This window comes from Cricetulus griseus, chromosome 6 (genome assembly GCF_003668045.3).
Source record: "Cricetulus griseus strain 17A/GY chromosome 6, alternate assembly CriGri-PICRH-1.0, whole genome shotgun sequence".
NCBI lineage: Eukaryota > Metazoa > Chordata > Mammalia > Rodentia > Cricetidae > Cricetulus > Cricetulus griseus.
The window spans coordinates 147,679,054-147,692,288 of NC_048599.1; the positions used below are offsets into that span (position 1 = coordinate 147,679,054).

Here is a 13,235-nt window from a genome sequence, read left to right on the forward strand (position 1 = left end):
TAAATGTTATGGTCAGAACATTCATCAACTCATTTGACAAGAATCTACAATATGCCAGGGTCAGTGTCAGCCCTGAGGTGACTACAGCTTCAAACAGGGAACCAATTCAACACTGTGGTCTCCCAAGACCATTCAAGAGTCATGTGGCCATCAAATGAGTGGCTGAACTCTGTGCTCCCCAGAGCTCAAGCGGGAGGAAGCTGGTTTCACTAACCTTATGAAGGTCCGAAAGCCAGTTGGTCCCAACTTCATTGTCCCCTTGATTCCCAGGAATCGGATAAACAAATTAGCCATCCTGTCTACCAAGCGCAGGTAGTTGAACTGCTTGGCATACTTGGGGAACACCTGCTTGAGGCAAATGGAGGGCAGGTGGGCTTCAGGGTTGGAGTCGGGGTCACCGGTCAGCTCACAGTCCAGATCTTCCTTCCCAGTGAAAGGCTTTTCAGGATGCTGAAACCTGAAATACAAAGGCACTCATGACATACTGCCTTCCTCAAATGCCTTCCTTCCCTTGAGACGTATAGTAGCTGTAGGGGATTGACGTTACACTCTTCCTATTTTATAGACTAGGAAACTGGCCTCTGAGAAGTGGCCTGAGGAGGTTCACACAGCTCCTGCTTAGTGAAGCCAAGGCTTGAATTCAGGCCAGAGCTAGGACTGGAAACATAGGCTTCCTCCATCCTGCCAGCCCAACTTTGCTCTGCTCACAATTCAAGGGAATACTCCATTGTGAACAGTCTGATTTCAAACTTACACTTACAGGTAGTAATTGAATAATCAAGAAATGGAAAAAATCTCACTGACGGTTGGCAAGAAGCCACAGGCGCAGTTCAGTGAACACTTGGGGAGACACTTCCATTCCCCAGTCCGAGGAATACAGACAGTCTCTTACCTTAACTGTTTATTTGGAGCTCACACAGAAAATGACAAGTTTTGCGACCCTTCTCCCTGTGTGTTTTATTCTGAAATTATTCTGATAATAAAGAAAATGAGTAGCCACAGACTTTTACCTCTCCACCTCTAGCTGGAAGTGGTCTCAATTCCTTCTCGCCTCCAGTGTAACACAGCCCTTTTCCCACCCAAAGTCTGTCCCATCTCCTTGGTAGGTCACTACCAGATACCTGCCAGTTACCCAGGTTGGAAAGATCAGAATAAATGCCAATTCTTCCTTTGTCTCCATAGTCAATGCTATATCACTATAGTCCCCAAATCAGCTCTCACAGGCCAGTGCTCTCCTGTCTGCCCTGCTTGGACCACAGCACCATGACCACAGCAACTCTTATTCAGGAAAACATTTAATTGGGGCTGGCTTACAGTTTCAGATGTTTAGGCTATTATCATCATGGCGGGAAGCATGGTTACATGAAATCAGACATGGTACTAAAGAGGTAGCTAAGAGTTCTACATCTGGATCTGCAGACAGCAGGAAGAGCCAGTGACACTGGAATTTGGCTTGAGCTTCTGAAACCTAGAAGCCCACCCCCAGTGACACACTTCCTCCAACAAGTCCACACCTCCTAATAATGCCATTTTCATTCAAACCATCACACCATGTTTCTGGGTTTGTCCTTCCCATTCTTCATTCTGGCACCTGAGTGGATTTCTTTTTTTTTCTTTTTTTTTAATTTTAGTTTTGAGACAAGGTCTCACTGTGTAACCCTGGCTGGTCCTAAACTTTCTATGTAGCCAAGGCTGCCCTAGAACTTGCAATTCTCCTGTTGCTTTCTCCTAAGGGCTGGGATTGTGGGCATGTGCCACTGTGCTTAGCCCCACGGCAACCAGCATACCTGATAAGCTACTTCCTCTTTAGCCTTGTCTAAGATGCTGGCCTCTTACACGTGCCTCACCCTGGCATTTGTGCTTTCTTCCTAAACCTCCTTGTTTCTAGCTACTTACTGGCTGGGCACACCATTCTCTTCCAGGCTGTGACTATGGCTGTCTGTCAGTCTGGCAGAGCCCAAGAGTTAATGCCCCTGAGTTCCAACTCCCTTCCTTACTCAGTGCCTCTCTCTATTTCAAGCGCCACCCTTTCCCACCTCCTGTCCCACCCAAAACCAGGACCACGAAAAGTACCTGCCACCTGCTGTTGCTGTTCCTAAGACCAAATATTGAACACACTGTGCATGGCCAATAAGTCCCATCTAAGCTAAAACCTTAATATGGGCTGCGTGTGATTCTTTTCCTTAAATGGCCTTGTGTCAACCCACCCACTTCCAGGTCGTCCCCACACTAGGCCATTATGGTGTCCCTCTACCTGCTTCTCCCGGGCCCTGGCTATGTGGCACATTTTTATACTACTTTACCACCACCCCAAGATGCCTCTTTGGCCACACTAATGACATTCCTTCACATCCCACTCTGTTCCTTGGACATGTTTCTCTGTTCCCCACATACTTCGTGGTTCACAGGTCAGGCCCTATGCTCTGTGATGTGCTCTGTGAGCCATATCCCAGCCAGCTCACGTCTATAGGATGTGGTGTGTATTAGGCTCCTGGGAATAGGGAGTGAGAGGCAGTTTTCATTAAATTTGTTGTATGGTAGATGGTCTGAGTGAAAATGGCCCACATAGGCCCATAGGGAGTGGCACTATTGGGAGCTGTGGCCTTGTTGGAGAAAGTGTGTCACTCGGGGTGGGTTTTGAGGTTTCAGAAGCCCAAGCCAGCCCCAGCATCACTCTCTCTTCCTGCTGCCTGATGATCTGGATGCAGAACTCTCAGTTCCTACTCCAGCACCACGCCTGCCTGTGTGCCACCATGCTTCCCCCCATGATGATAATGTATTAAACCTCTGAACTGCAAGCCAGCCCTAGTTAGATGTTTTCCTTTATAAGAGCTGCTGTGGCCATGGTGTCTCTTCACAGGAACAGAACACCAACTAAGACACATTGGGAAGGTTTGCTTTTAATAATGACATTAACTGCCAAGAAGAGTCTCAAAGCCATGATGATTTGTGTCCCATAAGCCCCTGGGACCGGGAAAGAAGCTGGGGAGACATACATGGTGTTGGTGGTTATTTTTCACATGAAATGAAGTATTTTCCCCACTGGGGGTGGCAGGTAAACTGATACACTTCCCAGGAACTAGCTCCTAAAGTATTGAATGAGTGGCGGTGGCTGAGGTTATGAGCACTCAAGAGATTTCAGTAAGGGGAAGGCAGAGGTGTGCAGTGTGACTGCAAGGAGGGATGGAAACAGCTCAGGGACCACTCTGTCAACAAACCCGCCTCAAGGGTGTCATCTCATCTGCTCTCCTCACCTTTGTGAGGAGCCTCGGACTACAGCTGGCTTCTAGACGGGGAGACTGAGGTTGAGCATGGCATCATATCTCTGAATAAACCAGGGCTATAAATCATTTCTCCAGACCAGTTCTCTAGCACCCTCTGTTTTACTATATCCTTATTCTAAAGTACATCATGGACACATGGGGGCACAAAATTCTGTTGTTTACTTTTTAAAAAGATTTTTAAAAATATTGATTGCCATTAATTAATTTCTTTTTATTTTTTAAGAGCAAGGTCTTATATAGTCCAACTTGAGGGTGATCTTGAACTTTTGATCCTCTGTCTCCACTTCCCCATTGCTGGGATTACAGGGATGCACTACCACATCCAGTTTTATGTGGTGCTGGGGAATCAAGCATAGGAGGCAGGCACTCCACCAACTGAGCCATATCTTTTTTTTTAATATTTATTTATTTATTTATTATGTATACAACATTCTGCTTCCATGTATATCTGCACACCAGAAGAGGGCACCAGAAGATCTCATAAGGGATGGTTGTGAGCCACCATGTGGTTGCTGGGAATTGAACTCAGGACGTCTGGAAGAGCAGTCGGTGCTCTTAACCTCTGAGCCATTTCTCCAGCCCCTGAGCCATATCTTTAGCCGGGAGCTTTATATATCAGATTATAAAAGTTATTTAAGTTCTTTGTAGACCTTTGAGAGAAGTATGAGGTAATCAAAATGGTTCCTAGTCCTGCAACTTGAATATAGGCACTAAGAATGTTTAGCTGTCTGTACTTAAGAGTTAGGATGACAGGACATGTGTTTAAACTGTATTGTTCACCCCAGCATGTTTCTCATGGACATACACACAGTCTGTATTAAGCCATAACAGTAATGAAGTTAATATTCCTCCTCAGTTAGAGATTTAATGGCTACATTAATGCCTAAACAGAACCTAGTGTTCAGTCCCTGTGGATGAGGTGCCTACTCTCCAAGCACAGTGTGCTAGCTGCAAGAGGCTTTGGAAATTTTCTAGAAAGATTTTTTTTGTTGTTCCTGTGTGAAACACATATAAAAGCCACCAGTGAAACCATTCTAAAGTGTACCATTTAGTGGTATTTAGTTCTTTCATGAGGAATTATCACCATTGCTGCCATCTAGTTCTAGAACATTTCACAACAATGTCACTTCAGAGAAGAAATTTTAACCCAGCTAGACAGGATTGGACCTCTGTAGTGGCAGGCTGTTTAAAAGAGCACCTGTTCTGGGTGGCAGCCTTAGTTTGGACTGCCATGATGATGGGGACCTCATCACCTCCATCCCGTACACTCACTCCAGACAGGTCTTCCTTATGTCTCTCTGGGGCATGAGGATGTCCTCTTCTGGAGGCACCTCTGTCGAGCACTGCCCAGCATGCACATTTCAGCACTCCTGCAAGGCATTCTGCACCTCTGGACGGCTGCCCTCCCAGACTGATTTCCCTTCACAGACCTCAGAACCACGGCTTCCCAGGGAAGTGGGTCTCTTCACCTGGGAAGTACTAACGATGCGGCTGATGTATAGCAGGAAATAAAGGGATGAGGAATGGCATCTTTGCTGGAGATAATTGTAATTATCACATCGAGACCCAAGCCATCACAAATACTGTAAAATTCTGTTTTTACCTAATAGCATTTTAATGGAAATGTCAGGCTTTTGGAATAAAAGTGACTGGTAAAGAAAACATAAATCAAGTTTACTAGTCCTTTGAGATTGTTTCTGGAAAAAAATTGAATTTGGTGTATCCTTGACTCATTAAAACAGGGGAAAGAATCCCGGAATGCATTATCTATTATCATTTTTCAAACAAAGTGCAATTCGTTTCCATTAAAACTCAGAAAACCACCCATCTCTCTTTTTTTGCTTGGAAACCTCACTGCTGAAAAATCACCACTGATTACCCGGGACCTTCTACATGTCAAGAATTGAGCTAACCAATTTACCTCAGTAATCCCATTGTTTCCAATAACTGGTCTCTGAAGTAGGTCGAAACCATTTTCCCTTCACAGGCTGGCCAGGTGACACTTGCCCAAGTTCACTCCATCAGCCGAGGGATCAGCATTGACCTTAGGGCCACTTCCCCATGTCCAAGCTGAGCTCACTATACAGTTCTTATGCTCACTCGATTTCAATCAAGTCAGACTTTTCTTCTTCTCTATAAGTCCCAGAAACGAACAAACATGGGGAGGTAGATACGGCAAGACCAAATCCTAGTTTCACAGGAGTTGCTTGGATTCTCTCTAGAGGAATAAATAACTTCCATCTCTTGTTAAGTATGCCTTCAGTCATTTTCCACTCCTGAGACATTTCCTAAGCACTGGAATGTCCCTGAGTGGTGGGATGGACAGAGTTCCTGCTTCCTAGAGGCATGTGACTGAATGGGGACAGGGACAGGCCCATACATGAACCACAGTGGTAGTGTCATATCCAGGTGGCCACGTGGGTTTTGGTCCTGATCTGACTTCCAGAAAAGTGTGCTTGGATTAGTAGTGAGGGAGAACTTGGGGAGTTTTTGATGCAAGGGGAGGCATGATAGGAACTGTCCAGCTAGCAGCTCAAATTACTTATAAAGACATTAGAAAACTCCTGGAATGGTCTAGAATTCAAGGGGGGTCAAACCTTTTGGATTTTCTGGGCCACATTGGATAAGGACGAATTGTCTTAGGGTACATGTTACATCTAGGTTGTTCAACTCATGGCCCACAGGTTTTGAGTACATACACACAGGTGTGTGCGCGCATGCATGCATGTGTGTGTACATATATGTTTAATATTTGTGACTTTGTGATTTTTGTGACATGATGTTGATGTTGCATCTACAAAATTCATGCTTGGGACTCACATAATAGATTTATCAGAAAGATGAAAATAATCTTATGAGATTTTAAATAAGTTTATGGTTTTGTGTTGGACTGCATCCATAGCTGTTCTGGACTGCAGGAAACCCTTGTGTTGGGCCACATCTGTAGCCTTTCTGGACTGTGTGAACCCTCTTAGGACATGAGTTGGCTACCATGGTTCATCAACCATCTTGAAAGTGGGGTCCTTGAACTTGCTGCATTGGTGTCTCCTGAGAACTTGCCAGAAATGCACGCAGGGATGCTAGCCCAGCTCTAGAAGCTTTGCATGGGCTGGGCCGATAATCTGGGAGGTTCAGTATCTGAGACTCAGTATCTAGACAGCAGAAGATGAGGTCTATCTGTACCAGGACCACTGGATAAGCATGGAGCTGGGCAGCCATTGAAGGGGGCTCCTTGGGCAGAAATGGCAACCGCTGTTGGGAAACAGAGGATGAGGAGGCAGAAAACAGCCAGGTCACATGCTGCTGGCAAAGCTGTGTCCAAACAGGATGGTCTGGTGGTGCGGGTGTTCTACAGGACAGATGGATATAAGCAGGTCTCTTTCCCTGCTGTTTGGCATGACTCTCCATCACTAGATTTCAGATGCGCACGTAGCACACCGTTGCTCATGAAGAAATGCTAACCACGCACCATGCAGTGCTTTAAATTAGCTGCAGTCCTAATTTAAAGCATCTCAGGATGAAGCTGCTAAAAATAAATTTAACTACCAGAAAGCCCAGCTCTGTCACTTGATAAATCTCTGCCATGACAGAGAGAGCCCCATTTACTTGATGTGTGATATGATGCAATTTGAAGGAGTCCATCCAGACTGTGGATGGACCAGGTAGACCAGGCACAGGTTCTAGGACATGAAGAAAGAACATACAGAGAAGGCTCTGCTTGACACATTCAAGCCCATTTGCAAGCCAGACTCAGACTGAGGATGGTCCTACCTGTTCCCCTTCCTTCCTCAAACCCTGACCACTCCCACCTCACATCACTTTCTTCTGAGGCAGGATGTAGCCTCTCCAGGACAAGCACACTGGTGACGCCATTTCTGTCAGCAGGTTTTAAGAATGTACTCTCCATAAAAATCTCACAAAGTGGGTGCTATTTTGTTTACTTATTCTTCTCTCATGCAATACATCCTAACTGCAGCCTCCTCTCCTTCCAATCCCCCCTTCTCCTCTTCCCCAGATCCCCTTCAGAAAAGAGCAGCCTCCCAGTGATGTCAATGGAACCGGGCATAACAAGATGCCATAAGACTAGGCATATACCCTCATAGTGAGGCTGGGTGACGTAATCCAGCAGGAAGGAATAGGTCCCACAAGAAGGCAAGAGAATCAGAGACATCCCATCTTGCATTTGTTTGGAGCCCAACAAAAACCCCAAGCTAAAGAACAACAGCATGTATGCAGAAGGCTTGGTACAGACCTATGACAAAGTGAATGTTATTTTCCTATTTTACAGAAAGGAGAACCAAGACACAGGAAGACAAACCAATGCATGGTAGAGCCAGGATAGGAAAATATGTGCACATACGTAGATATTTGTATATACATATAAATCTAGATTTCACACATGAGAGAAAACGTGATACTTTAGATATGAGTGAGATGTGTTCAGAAAAGCCGACCACTTTATAAAATTCACTCAGCTATTAAATTTGAACTCAGAACTGTTTAAGTTCAAAACTGGGCTCTTTTCCTTCATTTTCTCAGCTCTACTCATTCCATCTCCTTATGGGGGGATTTCTTTCTCTATGCTGTAAGGGAGGCTTAAGTGGGAAGAATGGATGAGGGTGAGCATGAAATGGGGATGTTGCTTAAGATATAAATTCAACCTTCTATGAGGCACCAAGATGAACTAATGAGGCAACTTCTGGGCAGGTCAATCAGTCATCTGGATGTAGTTGCCCAATTTTGCTTGCCAAACAAGTCAGTTTGTTACTTGGCGTCCAGGGTTCTTGTAACAGAGTGTTTGTGGAATACAAAGTATCAAGAAAGCTGGAGGCAACAGCAGCCCATCCCCCGTCGCTGCTGTGGTTTGCTTCATGGAGCCATGACCTGGGCTGGCTGTGTGAGTGTTTTCTCGCTTGGCCAGACAATGAATGGGCAGAAGGACAAATGTGAGGACATAGTCTCATGGCCACTTCCCCAGACCTGACGGTGAGTCTTTTCAGAGCTGGAGAGCTCTATTGGGGTCACTGGGCCCAGCCCTCTTGTTTTCGTTTTCCAGATGAAGAACCTGACAGCTCATTTTCCGCAGGCCTCCCAATAAGCTTCTTTGTTGGCAGGCCATGCTCCATGTCAAGTGCCTTCCCTGTTGTCCCTTTTGCTATGTTGCAGTGCAGTCCATAGATGGAGTGTCTGTCGTGTGCACACAGCTCAGGAAGCCATGCTACTGTGGCTCCTCTCTGGTGGGGCACCGGCTTAGTGATCTGGGTGGTTTGGGGTACAGGAGATTGGTAAATCAAGGAACAGTTGGATTATCCCTCTGCTGCTTGAAGCCACATGACCTTAGGCAAGTCACATAACTCAAAGCTTTACCTAAGACGGAATAAGGGTTCCTGACCCATAGGCCTGATATAAGTAAGAGTAAGCAGAAAGAGTGGAGCACAAGCTTAGCACAGTGCCTGGTATTGTCAGCTACTTCTGTCGCAATCACCTGGAGCCTCTTCATCTCAGAGGGCTTACTATCTAGTCACCAGCCAAGCACTAAGATGCAGATGTTCCCTGGGAGATTCCAGGGCAATCTGGGCTCCTGCTCCATCCCTACCCCATGTAACTGGACACAGGATTGTCTCCCACTGATCCAGCTGCTGGGAGAGTCTCATTGCAGGCTGCCTAGGCCAATGAGACCTGTCTTCTCGTTCTAGCTTAGACTGTGCTTTATGGTGCCTCAATGGACAATTGATCACACCTTACCTGATATTTCAATCTTGGCTCAGGGTTACTGCTATCATAAAACCCTGTGTTGATGGAGGTGCTGCCCCCACCCTGCCCTGTACCTGAGACAGTTAAACACAGGAGTTAGAGGGCACCAGTAATGATTTGCCTCGTTTTCTTTCTGAAATAACTCAGGGAAGTAGAGGCCAAGTCTTCACTTGAGGGGAGACATCTTGTAAGAGGCTGAGGCCAGACCCCATCCTCCTGGTCCCCTGGCTCAGAGTCTTTAAATGAACAAAGGGGAGAAAAACACATTGCATTGAGCTGAAACACCCTGATGGCTGCAATTCCAAATGAACTCTGGGTACTCTGACCAGGAGAAAAGGTGACACTTTGACCAGGCTTCATTTTTCTCTGGAACCCAGAGAAAAGTTCTTCAAAGTCTGAGCTTGACTTGAACAGTGTCCTGTCCCGAGGCATGCTACGCCAGGTACCCAAGTGGAAGGTTGGAGCCTCATGTCATCTGCTCACTGCTGGCCTTCTCTTCCCTATCTACTCCCTCCCTTGACAAATGTGTGCTAATCACTCATCTGTTCCATCTTTTCTATATATCTTTATACAACTTTCTGGGGAAAAATCACCATTCCTTTGTCATAGTCTTTCTGACTTTGTACACCAACATATTATTTGTTGTTGTTTGTTTCATTTTTTTGAGACAGGGTTTTTCTGTGTGGCCCTGGCTGTCTTGGAACTTACTCTTGTCAGTCAGGCTGGCCTTGAACTCAGACATCCGTGTGCCTCCCCCAAGTGCTGGGATTAAAGGCGTGCGCCACTATGCCCGACTCATCGTCATATTCTTGTTCCCAACCAACACTGTCATCTTCATTATCATCATAGCCATGTTCATCACACCATCGTTACATCATCTTCATCATTACTATCAGACGTCATCTTCACCATCGACGTCACATGCATCACCATCATGACCATGGCAATTCACGTCACCATCATCATTCCCATCATTGACACTGTCATCACAATCATTTCTGCCACCACCATCATCTTCATGGTCATCTCCATTACCACCACTGTTATCATTGCCATCATCATCATCTTTATCACCATTGTTATCATGAAGTTCACCGAGAACTTATTCTTTGACATTCAGGATGCAAAGAACATAATATACTTGATTTTGTTATTCAAAGAACTTATCAAGCTTAAGTGATTAATTTTTTAACTGTCCATGGAATTCCTATTTCTTTCTGAAAATTTCCAGAAGGGCAGGCTCTATAGTTGCTTAATTTATGACTAAACTTATTGCCTCCACAAAGCCTTATTGTGCACATATCTTGCAGTGAGTATATTTGAATGAGTTCTCACAGCACTCTAACTAACTAGACACAATGGCTAATCTGAGTTTACATCTGAGGCATAGGGAGGGTAGTGACCTTAGTGATCAGGCTGGAATCGGAGCTCTATGCCACATCCCATATTCCTAACTCCTACACACCTCTACTTCTGGTTGTTAGAATGAAGCTTTCTTCTCCCTTTTCTCTCTCACTCACTGCCAGATCCTACATGCATTCTGGGAAATGAAGATTTCCTAGTGGCTTCAGCAAGAGACTATGTGTCAATTGTAATCAGTGGTTGTATGAGCCTGTTCCACCACCTCCAGAATTAGCAGAAAAGGCTAACTCGAGCTTTCATTGTGCAGCTCTGTTAATGAAGGGATCCTCTTAATTACACACTCAGTGCAAGGCTGCAACACAAAACAGTTTAGTATTTAAACACAGCGCTGTGTCAAAGTACAGGCTGTGTGAATGCGGGGGAAGTGGGGACATCCACATGGAGATGGCACTCTTTGCTAAGGCTGCTTTCTTTTTGGCATTCAGGGTCATCCAAGCCCAGTTCACTGTCTGCAAAGGTTCTCCATCTCTTTTGACTATTGTGTATCCCAAGAGTCCTCATTCAGTGGTTTCATAGGAATCTGCCAGACCAGAGAGTGGCTCAACTGATTTCCAGTCAACTCTATTCACTGGTTCATTCTCTCAACCTCCTGGTGCCAGCACACCTATCCCAAGCCCTAAAGACAGGTGTTGAACCCCTACCCACCTTCCCCCAGTGAAATGGGGCTCACAGCATTCACATCCCACTTTCTTCATGAGCACTCAGTAGGAGTTCTGTGCTAATGTGAGGGAGCCCCTAAGGGACGAACCATTCTCAGGCAAGGACATCCTGTTTCTGTGTTTGCATCTCAGTAGACCAGTAATTTCACTATGTTCTAAGTGTCAGTCTGTGCCTTCCAGATCCAAATCTCATGCCCAGGGATGTGTGCAGGCACTGATCCTATTTGTCCTTCACACACCTCCTTAGAGACCAGCCACAGGCTCTCTCCTCCCGCCCACTCAGAAGTTCACTTCCTGCATTTCCTATGGTACTCTTGGTAGAATGTGTCATTTTCTGAACTTGCCACATGGCCATTTCTCCTGAAAGACTGTTGGAAATGAATTGATTTGTGATCCACTCGTCTCTATATTTCACACATGTGAAGAAGGCCTGCTAATAAATGACTACATAAGCAATGTGTTCTCGAACACTTATGGCAGGAAGAGGAGGCAAGCATGCCATTTGCTGGACTTCATTTTCAGGGAAGCGTTTGGCTTCCTTGAGATTAACTATCTGGTTAATATAGTTAATAAATCATGATAAGAGTAACTTCATCCTGGATCCATCTTATACCAACTGTATGGCTGTTAGGAAATTGTGTTATTGCTCAGCCTCAGTTTCCCTTTGAAGAAATGGAGGGGGTACAGTCAGTCAGTCAGGCTCCCAGAGCTGTGGAGGTGCTCAATGGGAACACAAAAACAAGGGGCTGGCATCCTGGTTGAATCATGGTACGTGGGAAGCTGCCGTCACTCATAGGATACGTGTGTGTGTGTGTGTGTGTGTGTGTGTGTGTGTGTGTGTGTGTGCACATGCATACATACGTGTGTGATGGGTGTGAGCGAAAGATAGATAGGTAGGTAGATAGAGTCTTGCTATGTATCTTAAAATGGCCTTGAACTCTAGATCCTCCTACCTCAACCTCCCAAGTGCAGGGACTGCAGGCCTGTGCTGCCATGCTCCAATGGACACATATTTCTCAAGTACCTACTTGTTAGTGAGGGCTGGGAGGTCAGTTCAAGACCACCATCTCCAGAAGAGCCCACCTCCTCCTCCACTCTACAATCTCCTTTTCCTTAAAGAACTCTGGCCCTGACAAAATTCGGTGTTTTCTTTTGTTATTGTTTTGTTTTTACTCTGCTAATAAATTAGGCATACATACATCAGGTCCAGGGAGAAAGTCTGACTTTTTCCTTTATGCAATTTTGAATTCCCCTAATACAGAGTTGTTGTCAAAATCCATTAAAGTATTTAATTTCTCTTGTCACTGCTCAATTCCCTGAGCAGACATCCAGACAGTGTGCTGTGGTGTTTCTCACAGAAACACTGAATGTTTAGTTACGGTGGTACAGTGCAGTTTTAGATGCTGTCTCCCTGATGGATCTAGAGCCTCTAGACAGATGACATTGACTTCAAGCACACGGCTAAGCTGAGGTGGCAGAGTGGTGACCTCAGGAAAGGGACTTAACCTCTCTGGGCATCAGTTTCCTCATCTGCAAAGTGGTGACAGTGCCAAACCCATAGGGTTTCAAAAGTTTGAAGGGAATACCAAGTATGGAGAACCTGGAAGAATGTCAGACATGTCATTGGTCCTCAAGACAAGACAGTTTCAAAGTCTCGAGGATGTGAAAACACAGATACCAGGGTCTAGACACTGCCATCCTCCCCTACCCCACTTCTTCAAGTGACAGATTTGCTAAGACCATAACTTGCCTTTTTTCTTTTCTTTGTGTGTGGAAGGGGCATACATATTTTATGTGTATGGGTGTTTTGCCTGCAGGTATGTCTGTGCACCATGTGTGCAGTGCCTGTGGAAGCCAGAAGGGGGTGTCAGATCCCCTAAGTCTATAGTTATAGTTATGAGCCTCTATGAGGCTGCTGGGAATACAACCCAAGTCCTCTAGAAGAACAGCTAGCTTAACCACTGAGCCATCTTTCCAGCGGCACCTCACCCCCATTTTTCTGAGACAAGATCTCTCACTGGCTTTGAGCTTGCCAGTTAGGTAGGGATCCATTCATTTCCACCTCCCTGGCATAGAAATTATAAGCACATGTCAGAGCATCCAACTGTTTCTGTAA

General features: G+C 45.5%; 1 protein-coding gene across 1 annotated transcript in view; it reads right to left on the bottom strand.

The window, feature by feature from the left end:
• Positions 1–13,235, bottom strand: part of Dennd1a (DENN domain containing 1A) — a 1,920,886-nt gene that overhangs the window by 50,432 nt on the left and 1,857,219 nt on the right. The window contains 1 exon segment of the mRNA XM_035446997.1: positions 215–457. Within this exon segment, the coding sequence (XP_035302888.1) occupies positions 215–457 (243 nt within the window).